This window comes from Prionailurus viverrinus, chromosome E2, assembly GCF_022837055.1.
Source record: "Prionailurus viverrinus isolate Anna chromosome E2, UM_Priviv_1.0, whole genome shotgun sequence".
NCBI classification, from domain to species: Eukaryota; Metazoa; Chordata; class Mammalia; order Carnivora; family Felidae; genus Prionailurus; species Prionailurus viverrinus.
This window is the reverse complement of record NC_062575.1, coordinates 44723358-44736416: the sequence shown is the minus strand read 5'-3', so window position 1 is coordinate 44736416 and position 13059 is coordinate 44723358. Positions and strand designations below refer to the sequence as shown.

Here is a 13059-nt window from a genome sequence, read left to right as displayed (position 1 = left end):
CCAATTAATAACCCCACACGGGCCCCTGAGTGTCCGAGTGAAAGGAAGAGTCTCTCTCACTTGAAATCGAAAGCTGGAAATGATTCAGCCTAGCGAGGAAGGTAAAAGCCAAGACAGGCTCTTACGCCAGGTGGCCATTTGTGAACGCGAGACAAACGTTCTTGAAGGAAACAAAAAGTGCTACTTTAGTGAGGATGTGAACCAGAAAGCAGACAGCCTTGTTGCTGATGTGGAGAAAGCCGGAGTGGTCTGGGAGGAAGATCAAACCAGCCACGGCATTCCCTTAAGCCAAAGCCTCATTCAGAGCATTCTCTTCAATTCTCTTCAATTCTGTGAAGGCTGAGAGAGGAGGGGAAGATGCGGAATAGTTTGGAGCTGGCAGGGGTTGGCGCACGAGCTTTAAGGAAAGAAACCTTGACACACAAGTGCAAGGTGAAGCAGCACGTGCTGATGTAGAAGCTGCAGCACATTCTCCAGAAGGTCTAGCTAAGATCATTCATGAACGTGGGTACACTTAACACATTTTCAGTGTAGGTGAAACAGCCTTCTCTCGGAAGGAGATGCCGTCTAGGGCTTCCTGAGCTGGAGAGAGGTCAATGCCTGGCTTGAAAGCTTCAAAGAACAGGCTGACTCTCTTACTGGGGGCGAACGCAGCTGGCGACTTGAAGTCGAAGCCACTGCGCATTGACCATTCTGAAAATCCTGGGGCCCGTGAGAATTCTCCTCCATCTACTCTGCCTGTGCTCCGTAGAGGGAACAAGGCAGGATGGCAGCATGTCTGTTTACGACATGGTTTACTGAATACTTTCGGCCCAGTGCTGAGAGCTACCGCTCAGAAAAAAAAAAAAGATTCCTTTCAAAGTATTACTGCTCACTGACAATTCACCTGATCACCCAGGAGCTCTGATGGGATGTGTAATGAGATTCATGAGGTTTTCATGTCTGCCAACACAATATCCCTTCTGCAGCCCATGGATCAAGGAGTAATTCTGACTTTCGAGTAATATTATTTAAGAAATACATTTTGTAAGACTATAGTTGCCATAGGTCGTGGATCCTCTGATGGATCTGGGCAAAATACATTGAGAACCTTTTGGAAGAGATTCACCATTCCAGATGCCATTAAGAACATTCGTGATTTGGGGTGCCTGGGTGGCTCAGTTGGTTAAGTGTCCGACTTCAACTCAGGTCATGATCTCACAGTCCGTGGGTTTGAGCCCCGATCGGGCTCTGTGCTGACAGCTCAGAACCTGGAGCCTGCTTCTGATTCTGTGTCTCCCTCCCTCTCTCTCTCTGCCCCTCCCCCACTCGCATGCGCGCGCTCTCTCTCTCTCTTTCTCTCTCTCAAAAATAAATAAACATTAAAAGAAAGACTTTTTTAAAATGCTAGTTCCTCGAGGGGTGCCTGGGTGGCTCCATCGGTTGAGCGTCCGACTTCAGCTCAGGCCATGATCTCACAGTCCGTGAGTTCGAGCCCCATGTCAGGCTCTGTGCTGACAGCTCAGAGACTGGAGCCTGCTTCAGTTTCTGTGTCTCCCTCTCTCTCTGACCCTCCCCTGTTCATGCTCTGTCTCTCTCTGTCTCAAAAATAAATAAACATAGAAAAAATTTTTTTAAGAACATTGGTGATTCAAGGGAAGAGTTCAAAATAGCAACATGAACAGGATTTTCGACTTCCAACCATCGTGGATGACTTTGAGGGGCTCAAGATTCCAGTGGAGGAAGTAATAGTGGATGTGGTGGAAACAGCAAGGAGTGGAGGCTGGAGACAGGACCCCGTTGCTGCAATGCCATGACCACACCGAAGGGATGAGGAGGTGCTTCTTAGGAATAAGCAAAGACAGCAGATTCTTGGGGCACCTGGGTGGCTCAGTCAGTTAAGCGTCCGACTCTTGATCTCGCGGTTTGTGGGATTGAGCCCCTGGTCGGGCTCTGTTCTTATAGTTCAGAGCCTGCTTGGGATTCTCTCTCCCCCTCTGCACGCTCTCTCTCAAAATAAATAAATAAACTCATAAAAAAAAAAAGAAAGAAAGAAAGCAGTTTCTTGAGATGAGGTCTACTCTTGGTGAAGATGCTGTGAGGATGGTTGAAATGACAACAAAGGATTTAGAATATTCCATACTTAGCTGATAAAGCAGCGGCAGGGTTTGAGAAGACGGCCTCCAATTCTGAAAGAAGTCCTACTGTGGGTAAAATGCTAGCAAACAGCATCACGTGCTACAGAGAAATCGTTCATGAAAGGAAGGATCAATGAATGCAGAAAACTTCAGTGTTGTCTTAAGAAATTGCCACAAGGGGCGCCTGGGTGGCGCAGTCGGTTAAGCGTCCGACTTCAGCCAGGTCACGATCTCGCGGTCCGTGAGTTCGAGCCCCGCGTCAGGCTCTGGGCGGATGGCTCGGAGCCTGGAGCCTGTTTCCGATTCTGTGTCTCCCTCTCTCTCTGCCCCTCCCCCGTTCATGCTCTGTCTCTCTCTGTCCCAAAAATAAATAAAAAATGTTAAAAAAAAAAAAAAAAAGAAATTGCCACAAAAGGGGCGTCTGGGTGGCTCAGTCAGTTAGGCATCCGACTTCGGCTCAGGTCATGATCTCGCGGTCCGTGAATTCGAGCCCCGCATCGGGCTCTGGGCTGACAGCTCAGAGCCTGGAGCCTGTTTCGGATTCTGTGTCTCCCTCTCTCTCTGCCCCTCCCCTGTTCATGCGGTCTCTCCCTGTCTCAAAAATAAATAAACGTTAAAAAAAAAAAAGAAACTGCCACAATCATCCCAACCTTCAGCAACCACCCCCGTGGACATGGAGGTGACACCCTCCACCAGCAAAAAGATTATACCTTGTCGAAAGCTCAGATGATGGTTAGCATTTTTTAACAATAAAGTATTTTTAAAAGGTTTTTAAAAACATTTTTAATTTATTTTTGAGAGAGAGATAGAGAGCGAGTGGGGGAGGGGGAGAGAGAGAGAGGAAGAGAGAATCTGAAGCAGATTTAGGCTCTGAGCTGTTTTTAGCCCAGAGCCCGAGGTGGGGCTTGAACTCACAAACTGTGAGATCATAACCTGAGCTGAGGTCGGATGCTTAACTGACTGGGCCACCCAGGAGCCCCAGCATAAAGTTTTTTTTTTTTTTAATTAAGACATGTACATTGTTTTTTAAAGGCATAATGCTATTGCACACCTAATAGACTATAGTATAGTGTAAACATAATGTTTACGTGCACCGGGAAACCAAACAATTCCTCGGACTCACTTTATCGCACTGTTTGCTTTAGTGCCTGATCTGGAACCCAACCTGCAATGTCTCCAAGGTGTGGATTTCAGCTCCGTAGGGAGGGACTTGCAGTACCTCGTGGAAGCCACAGGGAGGCGAACCCAGCTCTCCCAGCGCAGTCGCTCAATTCGGCTGACCGACAGGTGGCTTCCTGGAGTGAGGGTGATGGATGGAAAGAGCTGGAACTCCGGTCTCCTGGAGCCAGCCCCTGAGGGATTGAGGGAGAAGCCGAGGTGGTCAACATGGTTCTAGACTCTCGGGGTGTTCCTGGTCCAAGGCTTGCTGAGAACAGCCCTTTAAAGGGTCAGGGCGCCTGGGTGGCTCAGTCAGTTAAGCGTCCAACTCTTGATTTTAGCTCAGGTCATGATCTCACGGTTCGTGGGATTGAGCCAAACGTCGGGCTCTGTGTGGACAGTGTGGAACCTGCTTGGGATTCTCTGTGTCCCTCTTTCTCTCCCCCTCCCCTGCGCTCTCTCTCAAAATAAATAAACTTAAAAAAAAAAGCATTCAAAGTGCCACTGGAAGGAGGCAAAGGCCCTCTAACGTAAAGGACTCTCTAAGGGGTGCGTGGGTGGCTCAGTCGGTTAAACGTATCTAATAAAAGGAGAGACCTTTCTCCTTCCTGGGTCTTTGCAGTAGCTCCGTTTTAAAATTAAAAAAAAAAATGTTTATTAAAAAATTTTTTTTAATGTTTTATTTATTAAAAAAAAATTTTTTTAAACGTTTATTTATTTTTGAGACGGAGAGAGACACAGCATGAACGGGGAAGGGGCAGAGAGAGAGGGAAACACAGAATCGGAAGCAGGCTCCAGGCTCTGAGCCATCAGCCCAGAGCCCGACGCGGGGCTCGAACTCGCAGACCGCGAGATCGTGACCTGAGCCGAAGTCGGACGCTCAACCGACTGAGCCACCCAGGTGCCCCAATGTTTTATTTATTTTTGAGAAAGATACACACAGTGAGAGCAGGGGAGGGGCAGAGAGAGAGGGAGACACAGAATCCGAAGCAGGCTCCAGGCTCTGTGCTGTCAGCATAGAGCTGGACGCGGGGCTTAAACTCACGAACCGAACCGAGAGATCATGACCTGAGCCAAAGTCAGATGCTTAACCAACTGAGCCACCCAGGCGCCCCAAATGTTTATTTATTTTTGAGAGAGAGAGACAGAGACAGAGACAGAGACAGAGCACATGCGGGGGAGGAACGGAGAGAGAGGAGACACAGAATCTGAAGCAGGCTCCAGGCTCCAAGGCATCAGCACAGAGCCTGACGAGGGGCTCGAACTCACGAACCGTGACATCATGGCCTGAGCCAAAGACAGACGCTTAACTGAATGAGCCACCCAGGCGCCCCTGAAAGTAACTTCTTGACATAGCCCTTGACTTTCATTTTTTTCCCCTAAAACCCATTCTCCCATGACAACCAGGAAGGATCCAGGCTCAGAATCCTCCACAAGTTTTTTTCAGTAGCCCTAGAATGAAATCCCAACTCCTCACCATGGCTCGGGGTGATCTGGCTCTGGCCTCCCTCTCCCCTGTCAACCCGGACCGGCTGCGAGAAGCTGGCGGGGAATACCTGTCCCTGGAGCTCAAGATCCTCGGAAGACTGGAGCCTTAACTGCTTTCGGTCTACATTCAAACGCCCTCCCGTAGCCAGCTGAACCAAGGACACCTACCCCAAGCGTTATCACATCACCCCTGTTGTATTTTCCTCCAGGAACTTGTCACTCTCTGAAGTTATCTTGTTTCCTAATTTTTTTTTTTTTTTAGATTATGATCTGTCCACAGATCATGATGCGTTCCACAGGACAGGTATCTATCTATCTTATCCATCTTGAATTCCCAGCGCTGAGGCCCAAAGTGGCTGCTCAGTAAGTATTCGCCAACTACAGAATGGAAGGAGGGATCAGAATTAAGTGGGATCAATCCAGGAAGTCTTCCTGGGAGAAGCTTAATAAGCAAAGGGTACATAGGGACAAAAGGTGGGCGGCAAAGGAAGAAACCAGACCTGCTGGGCAACGTGGCTGCTTCGTTGGGTGTGATAGTAACATTGGTAGAGGCACAGGAGAGGAAGGGACGGGGATGTCCTGAATTCTGCCTCCCATTACCCCACACCCCGACCCCCTTTCTCTTCAAAGATTCTAGGCTTTTCACCTGGGTGTTCACCAAGGTCCCAAGGGCCCAGTGTGCATCCCTTCAAATCCCGTATTCCCTCTCGGAACCCAGGAGGCTGGCTCCCAGCCCCTAGGTGTGTCTGTAATGTAGCAATCAGGGCTGGGCCTCGCCTCCTACCCACACTCAAGTTCTGGCAGATTCGGGGTGGGGTGGGGGAAGGCCTGTGGGAAAACAGGGGTTTACTGGTATTCTCAGAGAAGGAGCTAGAAGCTCAGCTAGACTTGGAGATGGGTTGACACACAGCCCATGTGACTGACTCTGCCTGACGCCATTAACCCTACGTGATGCATCCAAAGCGACGCTGAAATCCGGCGACTCTCCTGCCGCCCGTTACCCAAACCGCCAGGACGGTGAGGATCCCCTGTCCCTCCCTTCTCCCACTTGCCCAACCGTCGGACACTGGGCACTCGCGGGGAACACAAACCCACTGAGGCAGTATAGGGACACTAGATTCTAAAGCTAGCGCTTACAGCATAAATCACGTTAAGGTCAAAATTGTCCTTGAAGATCTAGCAGGAAGGTACCAGATGGAAGCAAAGCAGCCCAGCCAGCCAGGATTGTTTTGGCTGTGCACACTGTGCTCGGAGGCATGACACAAAAGTACCTGACTGTAAACACGGAACTGTAAAGCCACAACTAGAACTAACAGGTGGTCTGTAAATACACGCTCGGGGTCGCCTGGGGGGCTCAGTCGGTTGAGCGTCTGACTTTGGCTCGGGTCATGATCTCGTGGTTCGTGAGTGTGAGCCCCACCTCAGGCTCTGTGCTGACGGCCTGTCAGTGCAGAGCCCACTTAGGATCCTCTGTCCCCCTCTCTCCACCCCTCCCCCCACTTGTACTCTCCCCAGTATTAGTCAATATTAGAAAAAAAAAAAGGCACACTTGGTAAGGCAAAGTCTCCTACTACAAGAGGCACCTGGAGTCTGAGGGCAGTCGTAGGTTCATTTTGGGGCATATGTTTGTTGAGGGTCATTAATCTCTTTTTTAAATTTTTTATATATATATTTTAATGTTTATTTGTTTATGAGAGAGAGAGAGAGAGAGAGAGAGAGAGAGAGAGAGAGAGCATTAACAGGGGAGGGGCAGAGAGAGGGAGACGAAGAATCCGAAGCAGGCTCCAGGCTCTGAGCTGTCAGCACAGAGCCCGAGCAGGGTTTGAACTCACAGACCACGAGATCATGACCTGAGCCGAAGTCAGACGCTTAACTGACTGAGCCACCGAGGCTCCCCAAGGGCCATTCATCTCTTAATTTTCTGTCTCCATTTTGTCAACGGTGTTGACAGGTTAACTCACTGAAATTAATGCACGTATGCTTGGAGCTGCTCTCTATGGCTGTGCCGGCTGCATGCCGCGAAAGGACACCTGGGGCACTGACGGGGGTTACGTGCAACCTGCCCCCCAACTTTCTAAACGGGTCTAATACATGCCAGGTGCCATGTGGGCTGGCCAGGGCCCCCTGTAGGACACTACTCCACAGTCCAGCAAAGGGGCAGTACGGGGCAGGCCCTGGAATCCCGGGGTTCTCATGCTGGCCTCGCCAGGCACCGGCCGTGTGACCGGGGCTAAGTTACTTATCAGAGCTCTACGTGCTGCGGTGCCCCTGCCTGTAGAATGTGGATAATTATAGTACCTGCCTCACAGAATCACCGTGCTGTTTCAACGAGCTCATTCATTTGGAGCACTTAGCACCACCGGGCCTGCCGTCCCACAAGACATCCGCACGTTGGCTAACATTATTAGCAGCATTAGCATGAGGTGGGGAGGAGAACATCGGCAAGCCAACTTGTTACAAAAGAAGCCTAGAGCCAAACGGGTGATGTGTTTGGATCCTCTGCTGCTTTGGATCTGCGGGGCCGAAGCGTTCCTCCATTAGCTGGGCCTAACCGGGGGTGGGTTACACGGTATCAGTTCCCCTTTGTGCGCCCTTCATTCCCTCCGCCCCTGGAGTTCGTTCACCCTATGCTGACCCGTTGGTGGCTAATAAGCTCCTTCAGTCACTGTTAATTAATTAGTAAGAATTCATTACACATAAAAACCTGTGTCCTCCAGAAAACCTTTTGGGAGGTGCTCCACCCACCCCAGTCACTTTCTCACTTGTCCCCTCCAGCAGCCACTGCCACTTGGTCACCCGTGCTCAGTGAGCGTTCCTCAAGCTCTGTCTCTTCAGGTGGCTCTGCAAAGGGGGATGTGCTATTATAAAAACAGAGGAGGGGCATGTGGGTGGCTCAGTCCGTTGGGCATCCGACTTTGGCTCAGGTTACGATCTCACGGTCTGTGAGTTCGAGCCCCGCGTCAGGCTCCGTGCTGATAGCTGGGAGCCTGGAGCCTGCTTCGGATTCTGTGTCTCCCTCTCTCGCTGCCCCCTCCCCCTCACACTCTGTCTCCCTCTCCCTCTCAAAAATAATCAAACATTAAAAGAAACAACAAACAGAGGAGGCTTTTTGAGGCTACAGAGGGGCCAAGATTGGGGTGTGGGGGGGCAGCATGGGAACTGAACCGAAGCGCCAGCTTCTGGGGTTCCTAAAGATCGTTTGTGAGTGCCATCTAGCCCCTCTACCCCAGGCCTGCCATCCATGCGCACCGCACCAGGTTAGGGTGAAGAGGCTTGCTCTTAAATAAGGTCTTGCTACGGTCAGGCTATGTCCCGACACCTCCCCATTACACCAGGAACTGGCTGGGCCACCTGAACCTCACAGTAGAGAAGATGGCTTGATTAGGATATTTTGTCACTTAGAGGCGATGCAGCTGCCGAGCTGGGGAGCGGGGCAGGGGGGGTGGGGTGAGCCCACTGAAATGGAGAAGGCACTCCAAGTTCAGGATCTAGCTCTTATCTCCGAGTGGGTATCTTTAAGACCTGCTTTGTGTTTTTGTGTTGTTTTCTTTCCCCCTGTGTTCTCTATTCCTTGTTTTCTTAGCTCAAGACAGTCATGTCTCTGAAGACCCGAGAATTCGAGATGGGCAGCTGGATGACGGATAAAGGAGGAAAGCGTACTTGCTGGAAGGATGCCTGATCCCTAACATAGCCAATCTAACAGGTGCTGGCTCCGCCCGCACTCTGTGGAAGGCACGGCGGAGGGCCGTCTAAGGGTGATTGAGATAGAGTTCTCAGAACTCACGACCTGAGAGAGAAACAGATGAATTGCCGTGGCAATCCCAAGAAGGGAAGGGTATGGGGAGGGTTGGGGAGGGCAGTGAGGGATGATGGGAAAAATCAGGGAAGCTTCACCCAAGATGGAGGTCAGGTTCTGAGAAGTAGAGACGACAGAAGGGCATTTTAGGATAAGCAAGAGCTTGACAAGATGGTTGGAGGACAAAGAAGGGCAGATGTGGCAGGGGGTCCAGTCTGGCCAGAATGTGGGGTCATATGCAAAGTTGGAGAGGCAGGTTGAGGCCAGAGCGTGAAAGGCCTTCGGTGCCATCTGAGGGGTTTCTACAGAATTGGGTAGGGTGGGAAAAAGCCTGAATTATAAGAGCAGAATGAAGGATGTGAGGGAAAGAGACAAAGGCAAAAGGAGAGGCTGCTTGGGTGACACTGCCAATCCCTTGGAGGGACAGGTTCAACCTGTCTCCATCCCAGCTCCCTTTGCATGAAGCACCCCATTGCCATCTCACCTTCCTAGTGCCTGGGGCAGAGTGTCAATTGAGAAATCCAAGATAAGTGGGGAACAGTCTACACCTCCCGCTCCCAGAGCCCCGGGGGCGGGCGACGGGATCTGGGGGTGAGTCAGTGGGGTGGGGACCCCATTTCTGCTCATATCCACCTTCCCGGGAATATAAAGGGCAAGCGGTGAGGCCCCGCCTCAGAGCACCCCAAACCTGACACCATGAAGGTCCCAGTCCTTCCTGCTGTGGTTCTTCTCTCGCTTGTGGCGCTCCACTCTGCTCAGGGTGCCTCCCTGGGTACTTCCGAGGTGAGCGCGGTGCCCGGATTCTCTTGTTCTTACCTATTACCTCCCTCAGTCCTCGATTTCTTTACCTGTATGCTCTACTGGACGCGTGGCTCTCATGTTGGACGCGATCTTTGCTTTGAATGCAAAGCAGGGGCTCTGAGGAAGGGAAGACAGGAGGAAGGGAGACAAAGTATCCCCAGGAAGACATGTAGATGGATGTGCTTTATTTCTGGAAGGGGTGGGGAGAGGATGGGTGGAGGCTGGACAACTGAATCCTGGGAGGAGACAGGGGCTGATGTTGGTCTTCTGGGCTCAGCCTCACCTGCGTTCTGTTGGTCTCCCAGGGAATGTCTTCCGGGAAACTGGAAGCTTCCTCCTGTCTCTGGAGCCCAGGCCATAGCAAGGATCCCTAGGCTGCAGTCTCCAGCCAGGAGGAACTGGAGGCCCCTCTCTCCCCATCTTCTCCCAAGGTTGGGGGAGAGTGTGCTGAATTTAAAAGTCTAAGATGGGGTCACAGGCACAACTGCTTGGGACCCAAGCAAGTGAAGTCGGTGAGCAGGCAGGCTGGCGGGGCCCCAGGGGAGGTGGAGGGAACCCACCCAGTGGAAAAAGGGACAGTCCATCTGGCTGTGGCTAAGCAGCAAACTGCACCTGGTGTGGCCAGAGTTTTAAAATTTTCAGGGGGAAACTGGGAATTTGATTTGGGTATTCTTACTAATTAAACATGTTTTATCCAAATTAAAAAACAAAAACAAAACAGGCCAACCTCCTGTAAGAGCTAAACATTTGGGTCTAGCCTGTAGGGTACCCGTTTGTGGCCTCTGTCAGGGGAAGGAAGAAGTAAGGGAAAATGAAGCCGGACAACTAAAGCAGGGCCAGTGGCAAGATGGGATGCTCTGAGGTCTGGGGGAGTGTCTGCATGGGGAAGGGAAATGGTGACTCCGACTTTGGTGGCAATAAAGTCACCAAGCAAACCAACCTCCATCAGTTAGAGGCAGGCAGGGCACCTGGGCGGCCTGGCTCCTACCTGTGTGCTAACCCCCCCCACCTGGCTCTACGGGCCGAGCAGAGGTGTCTCAAGACCAGCCCAAGTCAACTGCACGGCAACACTAGCTCGGTCTTCCTGGGAGGAGTCCTCTCTTCTCCACCCTTTGCACCTGCTGCCTGCCACGGGTGTAGGCCTGGGCTTTAGCTCCTCGCCCACACCACTCTCCAATCCCTTCTTGCCGCCTTGCTCATCTGTCCACCATCTGTCTTACTGGAACAGAACAGGTTATCCGAGCCCCATGGAGGAGAGCGGGCTGTCGGCTCGGGGGCCCGCCTGTGGAGGAGGGCAGGGCTGGCAGAGAGGGTTTGGGGACGAGGACTTGCCCTTACGTGATCAGTAGGCTTTTCCCCTTCACTTTCTAGGAAGAAACCACCATCGGTGATTATGCGGCAGGCCCTGAGGTAAACATCCTGCTTCCCCCCTCCCCGCCCCCAGCGTGAGTCTGTGCCCTCCTCCTCATGCTCCTTAGCCACCCTCACAATGCCCCGTCTCTCTGCCTAGAACTTTAACGCTCAGTTCTTGAACATCGACAAGTTGCGTGCTGTAAGTACCATTCTCCAGTGCTGCCCCCCAATACCCACAGCATAAAGATCAATGCCTTGGTAGAGGGCTTGTAAAGCCACCGTGGACCCCTCACCTTTCTTAGGGGGCCAGGGGCTGAGCTCTGTCCTCCCCTGAAACTGATCCTCTTCTGGTCTGTCTCCACAGGCTTTTAAGCCCGATGAATTCCTGAACTGGCATGCCCTCTTTGAGGTAAGAGCGTGGGCACCCCTTCCTCTCCGTGACCGTTCACAGGCTTTCTAGGGTGGGGTCGACACGTTCTAGTACTAGCCCTTTTGGGTCTTTCCTGAGTTCCAGGAGGGAGCAATTGCCCTGCTTGAATGTTGCCCGTCGGGAGAAAGTTTCTTCAGGAGGCTGACATGGGCACGCTTCTTTTCCGCACGAGGCAGGGGGGGAGCAGGGCCATAAAGACATTTCCAGAGAAGGCAGAACTTAATCAGCCAAGAGTTTCTTTGAACCCACATACCATCCACGAGGAAACTGAGGTCCTAAGTTGGGGGGCCTTGCCCACACTTAGAAGGCAAAGTCCGCGACAGGGTGGGCTTTAGAGGTTGTGTCATGAGACTCTGCTCACACTTGCTATGTGCCCCCCCCCCCCCCCCCCCCCCCGGATACCTGGTCTCTGAGCCTCAGCTTCCTCACCTGTGATGAGGGCGTGACAGTGCCTCCCTCAAAAGGTAGCTGTGCAGCCCAAATGAACGCACGCCTGCAGAGCAGTCAGTATAAGGCAGACGCGGAACAAGGGCTCAGGGAATAGCAGCTCTTCCTAGAATTATAGAACGAGAACACCATGGCCACTACAGACAGCTCGTTCACTGAGCGTTCACGGATCCACGTTCCCCTGACCTGTAACACATCAGTCTCGTTCTTTCTTTTCTCTCTTAGTCTATCAAAAGGAAACTTCCTTTCCTCAACTGGGATGCCTTTCCAAAGGTAAGAGGTGGTGGGCAGTAGGAGGATAGAAGTCGGTGGTGAGGGAAGCAGCAGACGATCTGGGAAAAAGGGCGGACAGGTAACGAGATAAACCTTTCTGTCACTAAAGCTGAGGGAAATCTCAGCTACTGTCTTTAGAGAATAAGACCTGAGATCAGGGTGGAGATTTCCTTCCATCGCTGCCCCCCCCCCCTGCCCTGCCCCGTCCTGGGCTTCAGGGGGACTCCAGCTCCCCGCACCCGAGGGTCCCCAGTCTGACCATACCCTCTCCCCCTCCAGCTGAAGGGTTTGAGGAGTGCAACTCCCGACGCCCAGTGACTGTTCCCCTCAAGACCCAGCACTGCTGACACCCACTGGAGGAGGGGCTAAGTGTGGGATCTGATCACCATCTTGTAATCACTCTCTCCGGGCTCAGCGACACCAATAAAATGTTTTCCAACCTGACAGCTCCTGTATGTGCATCTGTCCTTATCCCACTGGGCTCTAGGAGGGAATCAGGGTGAAGTAGACTCCAAGACTGGGAGGCAGAAGTCTTGAATTCTGAGAGGGTAGCAGGCAGTGATGAAGGAGGAGGTGGGAAGGGCTTATCAGGATGGCAAGAGACACCGTGTGTCCTAGCTCCTCAGGACTGGCTGACATACTTGAGGAGCATGAGGCTGCCGGTCGCTTGCTAAGATCCCCAGAATCTTAGCAAGGAATCAAACCTGCTTCCGGAACCACTGGTGCCCTCCCCCAACTGCCTTCTGAGAACCTGATTCCTTTGGCGGTGGCAACTTGGTATAACAGAGACATCTGGACACCAAGGCTCAGGACACAGCGGAAATCATACGAGCTCATCTAAGATCCTTTTTTTTTTTTTTTTTTTTTAAGAATTAGGTAGGTAGGTTATAACCTATAAATAAAGAAAACTAGTGATGTGACCCTGTGCCTTTCTAAATCTCCACTTCTTTATCTGTGGAACAAGTGTGGACATAAACAAGGATGATAATAACTACCCTGTGGCGTTGTTATGAAAGTCAAAAGAGATAAGGTGTGTATGTAAAGCCCCTTGCACAGGGCTGGGCATGCAGTAGGTACTCAATAGTGACGTCTTCCTTCCATTTCCGTAAAGAGCTGCCGCAATGACCCAGAATCATTATTTACTCACTCCCCAATCATCCATCCAACCACTGACTGCAAAGGTCTTGAAACACGGA

The 13059-nt window shown here is 51.6% G+C and overlaps 1 protein-coding gene across 1 annotated transcript; it reads left to right on the top strand.

Moving 5' to 3' along the window:
• Positions 1-9255: 9255 nt before the first annotated feature.
• KRTDAP (keratinocyte differentiation associated protein) lies at positions 9256-12278 on the top strand. Its single transcript, XM_047836998.1, has 5 exons — positions 9256-9342; positions 10732-10770; positions 11078-11122; positions 11816-11863; positions 12143-12278. The coding sequence occupies exons 1-5, from the start codon at positions 9256-9258 to the stop codon at positions 12179-12181; spliced, it is 258 nt and encodes an 85-aa protein (XP_047692954.1). The 3' UTR covers positions 12182-12278.
• Positions 12279-13059: the final 781 nt, after the last annotated feature.

Excerpts from the sequence above, each read along its gene's own strand:
- KRTDAP (XM_047836998.1), top strand. The coding sequence starts at position 9,256 with ATGAAGGTCCCAGTCCTTCCTGCTGTGGTTCTTCTCTCGCTTGTGGCG. Across the intron at positions 10,771-11,077 it reads ATTATGCGGCAGGCCCTGAG|GCTTTTAAGCCCGATGAATT; the intron begins GTAAACATCCTG and ends CTGTCTCCACAG. Across the intron at positions 11,123-11,815 it reads ACTGGCATGCCCTCTTTGAG|TCTATCAAAAGGAAACTTCC; the intron begins GTAAGAGCGTGG and ends TTTCTCTCTTAG.